Consider the following 12,460-nt stretch of genomic DNA (forward strand, 5'->3'; position numbering starts at 1 on the left):
AAGGAGAGGTTTTTGCTGCTTTGACCCTGTGGTTCCCCAGCAATGCTACCCATCAGCACACAATGCATCCCTCTCCTTCCAGAGCCATCTCCCTCTGGCAGGGCAGACTTGCTACTGTGAGTCAGACTGCCTTGACAGCCCTGGGTCCTCTGCAAGCTGCCAAAAACCTTCACTTCCAAGTTCACTTCCCTTCCAAAGGGCCCCTCCTGAAACCCTGCTCTCCTGTCTTCTCTGTCACACCGTGCAATCGAATACTTCCAAGGATTGCCAGCATAACATTGTCAAGTTTTATGCCATGCATTTACAAGTTATTATAGTTGCCCTTTATTTTCATGGTTTTGTTGCTCAATATGTGAGCATTTGTATGAGATTAAAAACTTTAGGGGGTTTGTAGGCATTTGGCTCCACCACAGACTGCTAGTTTTTGCAGGTTCCTCCCCATAGGAGCAGCAGTAAATCTTTGAAAATCCAAGTGAAAACCAAAATCACCATTTTAATTTTGTTTGTATTAACAGGAAAAGTATTCTTGTAATTGTTCCTTAAAAGCTTTGGCACCCATGGTACAGACCTGTGCTCTGAGAGCAGCAAGTAGCAAACTTTACCAGGTCTGGGTTCAGCTGCAAGCTGAGACAGACCTTGCTGCCCTTTGCTGTGCTGCACCATTCAAGCCTGACAGAAAGTCCATGGATGTCTCTTTAAGAACTGGACTTTCTGTTAATTGTAGCCTTTTTTTAAAGGCACAACTTCTCTTTCAAAACCTCTGCAGCAGGAAATTGGTGTTTTCTAACTGCCTGGTTACTTTACGACCTGCAAAGCTTTTCTATGTACAGCACTAATGATACATTTATCCTTAGACTGGATGAACACATCCCTGAGGAGCAGCAACATCCAGTTCCTCCCCATTACCCATGAGAAAGTAAATCACTCTCTCAGTATGGGATAAAACCTTCTCATCTGCTATAAATTAAGGACAGACTCTTGCTTACCCAGCAAGTCACAATTTACACATGGAAATGCACACACACGTGTATCTATAGAATTTAGATGTGCAAAAAGAAGGGGAGGAAATCTTTGGGTTTGGGGGGTGGGTATTGGGCTTTGGGGTTTTGAGGTTGATGAGCTATCTTTGTATCCAAATTTTTCTTTATTATCAACTTTTTTTCCTTTTTGAGAATCACGCTGACACTTACTATAAATCTTTTCCGAGCTGGGTTAAGTTTGAGGAACCAGTAAAACCTGAATCCAAATGTCCTTGGCAGGTTCATGACTATATTTCATGTTCTACTTAAAAACAGAATAAACAAGACCCATATTTAGCTGAACTGCTTGCAGTGAGATACATGGACATCAGTATTTTTTAGGTGCTGCTGTGAATGCACCTCATTCAAATATTACAACACAGTTCCAAAACAATAGGATTTACATTTCTTCTTTTTTTTTTTTTTTTTGGGGATTTTTTAAACAAAAAACTTGTACAAAAAGCTTAGAAATGCAGCTGGTCAAAGCATCACATTGGCCTAGGAAATTGCTCAGCAGTGAAAGCTGACATTTCCAACACTGGCACCAGAAGGACCAGTCACTAACCACATATTTCCTTTGGATTCAGAATTTGGTGGAAGTAGATTTGAAGTCCTGGCCCAGGGTAGTCTGAAATTTTAATGATGTTCTTCACAGAGAAACTATTAATGAATTAATGGATTATGGGTTAAGTTCTGTCATTTCTGTTTTGTCTCTATAACTTTTGTGAGGTCCCTCACTGTAATCTTGTGAGTGATATAAGGCCCTTGTGTTAGCAGGACAACAAGGGAACAAGTCTGATCCATGCGAATCCCAAGTCCTGCTATCACTTAAAAAAAACCTGAGAATTTTTCAGAGAAAATCTGAAGTTGCACTATCACTACCCACTGTTGCTTTTTCAGGTTGCATGTGGTAATGTCTTTCCTCTGTAGTTATAGCCCAAGCATGATGCATATTTGCCAAAGGTCACTAACACGCCACTTCTAAAATAGCCACTGAATGAAATATTTTCTGTATTAAGAACATACCTAGTCCTGCTCAAAGGTTTACTGTTTGCACTCCAGTTTCTTAACTCTGTAGGACACCTGAAACTCTAATGAAATTCTGTGTCATCCAGAGTTATTATTTTGAAATTTAAGTTCAGTAATGAAAGCAAAAATTGAGAACAATTTCTAACTATTAAATTTTTTTTTCTGACACTTAACCACATACATATACTTTCTGTTGAAGTTAGCAATAATTCTGCTGTCACTTGTAAGCAGAACTTCCTAATTTATTTGGTAGCCACTGTAAGAGCTTGGTTTTCACCATATACACACCCAAACCTCAAGATCTGTGTTTTACAGGGCCAGGGTTAACACATTGTTTTCAGAATAGGAAAATAAATCCACCAATTTTTTGTGGCTGATATTGCTTGTTACAATAATATGCAACACAAAAATGTTAATGTATTGCATTTTTCATTCCTCTCCCTAATGAAATACTGTGAAATAACTCCCATTGGACATGAGGAAAATGGTTTGCTTTTGAAGAACAATTTGCATTTACCACATTTCTAACCATGATATTTCAATCAGCAGGAAGGAGCACATGAACTTCGCATCACTGCAGCAAAGGTTGGTGAATGGGATAGAGAATGCCAGCAAGAACTGTGGCACTGCTGTTTCACTATACAGGGAATATAATCCATTTTCCAACTGGTGCTGTCACTGGAACAGTCTGTTTCCCACCCCACTCAGATTTTAAGTCTCTGATAAATTGCATGCATTTGTCACTGCCACATACCCAGCTGTAGCACAGCAGTCCCACAACACATAGGTCCAATATGCCAGGATAACGCAGCAACTGAGAAGCTGCATTTCTCCCATGAGGAGTTCACGTTTAGCTGATCAATTTGCTACATTAAAATTAAAGCCAGCGCCACCGAGAGGCATAGAAATGTCAGCAGAGATTGCAGTGGCCCAAACTTGCAGGGCATGTCAGAGGACATGGACAAAGCTGAAGAAGCAGAGCGGCGATGGCTCCTGTGACATGACAGTTCCCCCTGGTGTCAGACACGGGCTGCTGTCCCCATGAGGAATCTCCTGTGCCCCGGAGCAGGACGGTTCCGTACAGGTGAGAGCTGCTTGAAACCCTGAGCTGCTGCTTCAATGAATTTTCTGGTCTCCAACCAAGTAGGAGCAAACCAGAAGGAAATGGTAAATTTGAAACGCACCTGGAGCAGGTTGTTGAACCACCTTTGTCCACAGCCCTTTGCCCCCCATTTCACCCCAGGCAATTGCTGAGCAACATAGATCAAGTTCATAGATCCCAGTTTGGCCACAGCTGGAGCACAGTGCAATGGGAGCTTTTCCCGCAGGAAAAAGGGAATCAGCAGCGCTAATGGCCTGTAAGCATCCAGGCATGGGGAGCTGGCTAAGTGCGCCCAGGAATTGCTTCTTCAGCACTTCCTAGGGATGAATGAAATGAAGGATGAAGGAAATGAAATTTCCTTTCGGGAAGGGAAACAAAATCTTGCCATTTCAATGGGGATCAATTGGGCAAGCTTTGGTGCATGTCCCTGCACTTGATGGCATATGGCCTGCCTTTTGATGGCTTTGTCTTTGGGGAAGATTTTTCCCTTTATTTATTTTTTTTCTTTTAAGTATCCATACCATGTCCCTCTTATCTTCCCCTCCAAGCTGTGTCTCCTTCCTTGATTTTTTTCCCCTGCTTTTGCAACATCTGTGAGGTTAGTTTTGGCCAATTTTGGTCCTTTGCACTGCAGCTTGCTTCCTCAGAGACCATTTTTGAAGGCACTAAATCTCCTGATTTTCTGCTTTTCTTGAGTTTTTTTCAATTGCATTTCATTTGATACTATCTCCTTTCCAGAGTGTTTGTAAGCCTTTCTTTTCTGTGTTGCAAGGTAGCATTTCCTTTGCCAAAAGAATCAAGCTCGGTCTCCTGGTACAGATGAAGGACCTTCACTTCACATCTTCTTTGCCCTGGAAGGATTGTGTCTGAGGGAGCTCAAAGCCAGGTTTGCCAATTTTGGAAATGGCAGTATTAGAGCTGACTAAAATTTACCAGGTCATAACCCCTAAGTGGCTTCAGTGCACCTCTGTAGTGAGTCTCTGCTTTATTGTAGCCCCCCTCCCCCTTGGACTCCTGTGTTAGAAAATAGGTATCCTCATACTGTGATATGCTTTTTCTATTTCCTTCTTTTACTGTTTGTTTTTTTGGTTTTTTTCCTTGTGTTTTTTGTTTTGCTTAGTGTTTTGGTTTGTTTTTTGCTTTTGGTTTTTTGGGCGGGTTTTTTTTGTGGTTTGTTTTGTTTTGATTTTGATTTTTTTCCCCAAGGGAGCCCTCATTTGAATCATTAAGGCTTGCCCTCACTTGGTCTCTTGTTCAGTTCCTTTTTCTTGGTCCCATTGCTGAGCCTTGCTCTCCAGATCCGCCTGGTAGTTCAGGTTTCAGGAGGCTACAGTGAAGGGATGGACAAAATTCAAGTTACAATAAAAGCAACACAGAATGCCCAGGCCAGGGTTTACAGTTCAAGTCACATTCAGAAGGTGCAACTGTAGACAGTGGCATATATCTTTTTGCACAAGGCTAAGAGCACCTGGAGCCAAATATTTCCAGAGTCACCACACCCTTTCACTCTCCCTGTGATCAGTCTAGCTCACACTGCCCTGAGCTCACTCCATCATTCCTTCTGCCCATCTTTAGTGTCAGCGCTTTCTTTGCATTTCCACCAGAAGGTGGCATTATTAAACTCCATTGGACCTGAAAGTCATTCATGGTTAAAGCAGGGCACCCCAGTCAAGCAAGTGGAGTCACTGATGAGCGAGTACAGAGTGTAAAAAATATGTTTATGAAAAGGAAAAATTAGTCATTACATTGTGCTGATGGAAGAAACATCAATTTCTCCGAGGTTTTATTTATTTGCTCGCAAGCAAATGAAAGTCTGTGGATATAAAATTAACTACAGGCAGTTTCACCAACAATTCACAAAGCACATCAGAATATCCTGTGAATCACAAAGATGACAAAGATGCTCCAATGAACACCTTTTGTTGTGCCTGTCACAGTTTTATTTTGGTGTCCTGAGTGGTTTCCCCTGCTACTAAAAGTGAACTGAATATTGTATAAGTTGGCTATACAGATTGTCTTAAACAAGCCTTGCAATGAAACAGCTTTTCCATGGGATAACAGAGTGCCTGGGCCTTGGCAAACATGGAAAGATTAGTAATCATTAAGATAAGTATTAGTTCTTTCTCCCTCTCGATCCTCTGAAAATACCTTAATTTTTTTAACTAGCCTTCTTTATATTGCATCTGCCATGGAAGGAACAAGGCAGGAGAGACTTTGAAGATGCAGATGTTCAGGATAAGGCCAGTCATTTAATAAGCTTTTAAAAGGCTACCAGCAACTGAAGTGTTTGAGACTTGAGGGCACCAACACAAAGCACACAGAACACAAAGCCTTTACACCACATTGTCATCCTTCCTCTGTATCTAAACTTATCACAAAAGTGGCCTGAGAACACTTCTGCTTTCACCACTGCCTTTTTTTTTTCTTTTCTTTTTTTTTTCAGAAAGACCAGCCTTTAATAGGACCTCATAGTGATGATTAGATGATGGCTGAGACATTTAGAAAAAAAAATTCAATCTCAGGTATCAGCTACTCCTCAGAGTGGAAACAGCGCAGACTTCTTACCTACCTGTAGAAACTGCTTGGTGACTTTTAAGAGATCACTGAACATGACAAAGAAAGCTCCCTGCTGTGCCATTTAGGAAGAATAAACTCATCACCCCTAAAAGTGTCCCTTGATGTTTTTGCATCAGTGATTTTTATTTTAAGCAAAATTCAGCACACAAAAAGACTATTTCTGTCATGTTTGAGGTAAGAAGTTTCAGTTCTTTTTTTTTAATGAGGAGTTCTGTCTGTAGCAGCTTTGCAAGCACAGCATGTAGAAAGAAAGCAAATGAGGCTGAGGAAAAGGATGACTGACACCATTCACAGAATCACCAGTGGATAGAAACAGTAGAATGCACAGGATTGGTCCACTGAAAGAAAAAAAATGAGGGGAATTGCAGCTTAGCACTGAACAAGGAAGAGGTGTTTTTGGCTTAAATAATTTCCCTGTCAGCACAAACAGCTATCTTAGCCAAAGGGAATGCATGCATTCAAAAAGATTGAAGTAAATTGTGAGTGAATCACTGAGAAGCAACAATAGTGGTTGTCTCTAAAACTAGGAAATTATTCACTTCCTTTTTTAAGGAACCTTCTCTGTCAGATTGCTCTTTTTTGCTACAGGAAATTTGGAATACATTAAAAAATTACAAAGAAAGGAACTGTACAATGAACTGGTAGTGCAAACACTTTGCTAACAAGGAAGAATGGGAGCTACAGATGTGCAAAAAGTGATTCAAATTCACCTGAATTGCAAAAGAAGAACCCCACAAGGCCAGACAACACACAAAGGAGCTGGTTACCTGATGGAGAGAATGGTTTGATGAGAAAGGTAAATGTTTGCCCATCTGTGACTTTGGCAGCCTGGATCCCGCACCAATCCACACAATCAATCATAATACTAATTCTTGCAATAGTTGTCCCTTTTTATTTACTGTCATCTGCTTCTCTTGTGGGCCAGCCTCTTCCAAACGAGGACTTGTCTGAATTATCTGTCCCTGGCCAGCACTGAGATCAGACAGAATGGATGGTGCACTGGCATATCAGTGGTATCTACTTGGTGGGTTAGGCAAATGTCTATCTCCATTTCTTCCTTGGGCAAAACTCCTATGCCTCCTGTAAAATGGCAAATTAATGATAAGGCTTCCCATAAAAGATGGGAGGGGCTGAAATAATCTTTTGGTTGAAAGCAAAGTTTTTTATGGTATGGGTTGTTCCACATTATGCTTTTATTAAGTTCCTTCCTGTTGCACCTAATGCGCCCCCACACACACACCATCCCATATAAAAGGTTAATCTCCTTCCAGTCAGGCCAATCAGGTTTGGTCCACCCTGTGATTTATCTGGTTGCTGTCACATATCCTGACACCATTTAGTAAAGAGGTAAAATGACTTCTTCTCTTCTTCTCTTCCCCTGCAAAACCTTTAGTTTTACAGCAGCATCACTGAGAATGCTTCCCCCTTCCCCTGTAATCTTGCCATCTCCTGCCATTCTCCTTTGCTGAGTCTCTGCCAGGTTCTCCAAGACGCATCTGAAAAAGACAGGCTGCCATGTGTTACAAGGGACCTCAGAGCTCCCCCACTGGAGATTGCAGTTATGCTCAGCCCCTTCCACTCTTTTCTCTCCAACCAATTGCAGGACCAGCACTCACAACACCTTTCCTCTATTTTCTGCATTGTCTCATTTGCTCAAAGATTTCTTTTGGGTTTTTTTTCCTTTTTTCTCTCCAGTTTTCCTTTCAGGTTCTCCCAGGGACTCTGTTCATTGGTAAGCCATCAGAAGGTATTCCAGAATTCATTCACATCCTCTTGATTTTCATGAACTGGCAGATAAATTTTTTAATAATAATTTTCTGGAGTTCACACATCATAGGTTTTCAGCATCTGTAACTGCAACTGTTTTTCTCTTTTTTGTGGCTGAGCATTCCTCTTTCTGCAGAAACATTCTTGCTCAGTTTCCTTACAAAGACAGTCCTTCCCATCTGGCAATTTATCATGAAGTGAGTTGATATTATGGCAGGTGCATCTGCCAGTCAAAAGCCTTCCAAACAAGGACTGGGTAAAAGGCACTGTGCCAAGTAGGTGTTTTCTTCAAACTAGTGCCATATGGATAATTCTAAACTAGAATTCACATGGCTGCAGACTTTTCCTCTGCTGACAGTATGCCTGAAAGATCAGAAGCATGTCTGAAGTGCAGCCTGTGTGCTAAGGATAGGTCTCGAAAGACTGGTGATGGATGATGGTCAACACCTCTCACAAAATGTTGCTGCTGATGGGAAATCTTTCCTCAACCAAGCAGGGTTCCTACAGGGTCAAAGAGATTTAATATCTGGATTCAGTTCCATTCACCTCTTCATCTGGAAATCAAGAAAAATCATCACTGATGAAATTCAAAGAAGATATCTGGTTTGATAGAGCTGAAAATAATGAGTGGGACAAGATAAGCATGCAGATGCTTGGTGGCTTGTTGAGGAGAAAAAATTTACAGCCAGAGCTAAGAAACATCAATGCCTAAGAGAGCATTGTAAAGAGCAAGAGTTGTTTTTTTCCTGAAAAGCATGTACTCAAAGAAAGATTTTCTGTCCTAGTTATTGTGGCTGAAGAGCTGAACTTGCGGCTCTAGTGCAACAACATGTCAAAGAAGAGATTAAGGAGGTCCTTACAGAGACAAATAACAGCAAGAGGAACAGCTTCTGGCTTCTGTGAGCAGAGCTGATGAAATGGGTACAACAGTGTTGTCTGCTTATCTGATGTCCACATCCTTTAAGGACGGCTAGTAAACTGAAGAGAAAATGTAAGTGATCTGCAGAGCAATAACCAGTACAGGAGGAACGTCTCTCAGAGACCAATTTAAAAATCTACAGATCCAGCTTGTGAAAGATGACCAACAAGGTCCTTCCCACACAGTTGTTTTATTCTGGCAAAACCTGAGACCAGTAAATCCTGCGTCTCATGCTTCGAGCTTTTTGCATTACATTCACATCAAGCTTTTCAACCAAACATAAGTTATTGGGCAGTGTAACAGTGTCAAAGGCATATGAGATAGCAGCAAATGGCATAACTGAACAAAAGCTATACCTGTGTCTGGAATAACACCAGAGAGCAAACAAGAAAACAATCTCTCGTGGACAGAGATGTCTGATTCTTACTACTCTCACTACCACCCTCTGTAGATTTCTTGTTTCTGCTTCTCACTGTGTATTTTCAGTTTCTGCTGATCACAAGAAAGCAAGCTCCCCTGTTGAGAAATGGCTTGTACTTTTTCTTGGCTGGCCTTTTCTGGGAAACAGAGGAGACCAGCACCTGCCAGCTGCCAGCACAGCTGTACTGTTGGCAGGACTCACAACCATCCCGCTTGGCTACCATACGTCCTCTATGCTCTCTTCTCCCTTCTCAGGATCCTCCAAAAGAAAAATAAGGCCCATGTCACTCTCAAGAGAAATTCACAGAAGGTGCTGAGCCTTCCTACTGTGATAGAAAGCCTCGGTAAACCTCAGCACTTAGCACGCTCTGCCCTTAGACCACACACACGTGCGCACATCCTACTTCTTATTCAGTATTCTGACCACTGTTACATTTTGTCCCGGGCAGTGGTAGAAGGTAGATTTGCTGTACATAAAATCTGCAACAGAAGTCATCAAGAAAAAGGTAGTGTGAATTAACATGTCTTCATTTCTATTTTTAGTATGATAAGTAGGAGTTAGTGATAACTTGCAAAATTAGTTATCTGTCAGAGGACTAGAAACACACTTCCCACACACCCACCAAGTGCCTGCCTCCTCTCTGCTCTCTACAGAGGATTCTTTGAATTTTTTTTCTGAGATTAAGAAAAGAACAAGGTTTCAGTTGAATGAGAGCTGAGTGACATCTGCGCTTAGTGACATCAATTTTAATGATTGTTGGATGAAATGAAAATGCTTTAACTCAGTAATCAGTCTCGCAGTAGAAACTGTGGGTTTTTTTAAACATTATGTGTTTAATTCTATTTCTGACTTAAAGGGACTATCTCTGATGAGCCCTGAGAAGAGAAGTACTTGTGATACAAGTAAGTCTAAGGAAGTTGAAGCTTTGCTAAGAGACACAACTACCTAGTGACATCTGCTTTTTACATCTGGAGAATACTGCTGCGTGGGTAGCACCTCACTGGCAGAGCTACCTGAAGAAAAGCAAGAGATTCTGCACCCTGAGAGCAAAGAAGATTCTTCACCTCATCTGAGAAGAAAGGAGGAGAAAAGGTAAAATTCATAAAATGCAATTGCTCAAACATTTGTGTATCATGTACACTCATGATATGTGTGAATGTAAGGCTTTTTCATTTACATTTTATAGTTGCTCAGGTGATTTTTTTAAGAAGTTTTAAGAATTCTTGCATTATCAGAAGTGGGTGTATTCTGTGAGCATATGTTTTTAAGTATTCAAATATATTATGCTGAACCTAGATTAAATTCAGGTATGTCTGGATGCAGTTGCTGTAAAGCTGTCATTTCTATACCACTGGTGTCAAACAGTTCTGTCCTTGTGACTTGTAAATCAGATTAAATTCCTCTCTCTGTAGAATGGAATGGAACTGTAGGCTGGAAAGGTGTCATGCTTGGGAACACACACAGTAGGTCTCTGATTAATGATAATCAAAGTTTGCTGGTATGTAGCACAACACACAGGACTAAGACAAGTAAAGCTAAGAAACTCACTTCTCTTCTGCTTTACACTCATAAAATGAAGACAAAGGGGAAGAAAATAGCACAGGCTTAGAGTTCTGATATGATAGGCTAAAAAAATGCCACTTGTGATGCGAATAACACACACAAGTAAGAACAGAACTCAGACTTAAATTTCTGGTATGTTAGGCTAAAACAATGATGCTGTGATGTGAATAACACACAGACTCATAAGTCAGCAAGATATTTTCCCTGTGTCCAACTTACATCACTTAAAACTCTGTATCTGCCTATTAGAAAAGAACATAAATATGAAGATGACAAACTCCTGTTATTCATTTAGCCACTGAAAATAAGCCCTTATTGAAAGCTCATGACAGCTTTCAGTAAAGGTAATTTCACAAGAAAAGTCTGATGAATGCTTATCACTGTCTTCCTATGGTGGGTGACATATACCTGATAGGAAAGGTGGGTGAGTCAAATTCTGAACTGCTATAATAGTGAGTTTGCTTTTTACTTTGCTCTACATGGAACTTAACCCTCTCTGATTTGACACTTGTGGCCCACATCTTTCACTCCCATTTGCTTTCCTGTCATCCATTTGAACATGCCTTTGTGCTTGACATGCAAGTCACACAGTGCTGCAAGGACTAAGCACACGCATGCTAAGGACAATGCCTTGTTCAAGTGTGCACATGCATCCATCCCACAATGCTTACATAATGTCTGAGAACCTGCAGTGAGTCGTGTCCCAAGCTGTCACTCCTGATTCAGGTTTGTGGAGCAACCATGTGGTCTTGACGGACTGAAAGTCACTGACATTTTTCTATTCTGACATTTTTATATTCTTCCCTTCTCAGAACTGGGGGAAAAAACATGAGTTCTTCAAGTACAGAGTCCCTTGAAGTCGAACCCTCAACCTTTTATGACTATTACGATAGTTATTACGATGCTCCAAAACTATGCAGTAAAGAAGGCGTCAGGAGGTTTGCAGCCTCCTTCCTACCCGTTCTGTATTCCCTGGTATTCCTGGTTGGGCTCGCTGGAAACATCCTGGTCATCGTGGTCCTCTTCAAATACAAGAGGCTGAGGAGCATGACTGATGTGTACCTGCTAAACCTCGCCATCTCAGATTTGCTCTTTGTTTTATCCTTGCCATTCTGGTCTTATTTCACAGTAGACCAATGGGTTTTTGGAACTCCATGGTGTAAAATAATTTCGTGGATCTACCTGGTTGGGTTTTACAGTGGGATATTTTTTATTATGCTTATGAGCATAGACAGATACCTGGCAATTGTTCGTGCAGTGCTTTCCTTGAAAGCAAGGACCACCTTCCATGGCTTGATTACTAGCCTTGCTGTGTGGCTAGTAGCTCTTTCAGCCTCAGTCCCCGAGCTTGTATTTAGAGAGTCTTTTAATGAACATAATTTTACTACCTGCAAGCCGAGATTTCCAGGAAATTTCACAACATGGAAGCTTTTTTCCACTTTGGAAGTCAACATTTTAGGGCTCCTAATCCCTTTTATAATTATGACATTTTGCTACTCCATGATCATTAAAACATTAGTTCATTGTAGAAATGACAAAAAGAATAAGGCTGTGAAGATGATTTTTGTTGTCATGATTGTGTTTTTCTTTTTTTGGACCCCCTACAACATTGTTATTTTCTTACAACTGCTGGAATTTATGGGAGTCATTAAAGACTGTCAAGTGAGCAGGAATCTGGACTACGCTTTCCAGGTAACGGAAATCCTCGGCCTTTTTCACTGCTGCCTCAACCCAGTCATCTACTTCTTTATGGGGGAGAAATTTAAGAAGTACCTGAAGATGCTCTTTAAGAACTGGCAGTTACCAGGGTATTTCTGCAAGTGGTGTGGAGTTCACATCACTTACCACACTGAATCTACCAGTTCGTTCCACACACAGTCTACAGGAGACCAAGACGCTCTGTAACACATTTCAGACCAGCTACTGAACTCAGCAGCAAGCAAACTGACAACAAACAGCAGGAACTTTGAAAAGCAGGAATTTTAAAAAGCTAAGCAAATGCAAACACATTTAACAATAAGCTAGTGCCGGATAATTACTTACTTCAGCTTTATTTGTGCCTC

General features: G+C 41.0%; 1 protein-coding gene across 1 annotated transcript; it reads left to right on the top strand.

The window, feature by feature from the left end:
• The first annotated feature begins 11,219 nt into the window (after nucleotides 1-11,219).
• CCR4 (C-C motif chemokine receptor 4) lies at nucleotides 11,220-12,302 on the top strand. The gene has a single exon (XM_014308204.1). The coding sequence runs from the start codon at nucleotides 11,226-11,228 to the stop codon at nucleotides 12,300-12,302; it is 1,077 nt and encodes a 358-aa protein (XP_014163679.1). The 5' UTR covers nucleotides 11,220-11,225.
• Nucleotides 12,303-12,460: the final 158 nt, after the last annotated feature.

This window comes from Geospiza fortis, unplaced genomic scaffold (assembly GCF_000277835.1).
Source record: "Geospiza fortis unplaced genomic scaffold, GeoFor_1.0 scaffold346, whole genome shotgun sequence".
In the NCBI taxonomy this organism is placed as follows: Eukaryota; Metazoa; Chordata; class Aves; order Passeriformes; family Thraupidae; genus Geospiza; species Geospiza fortis.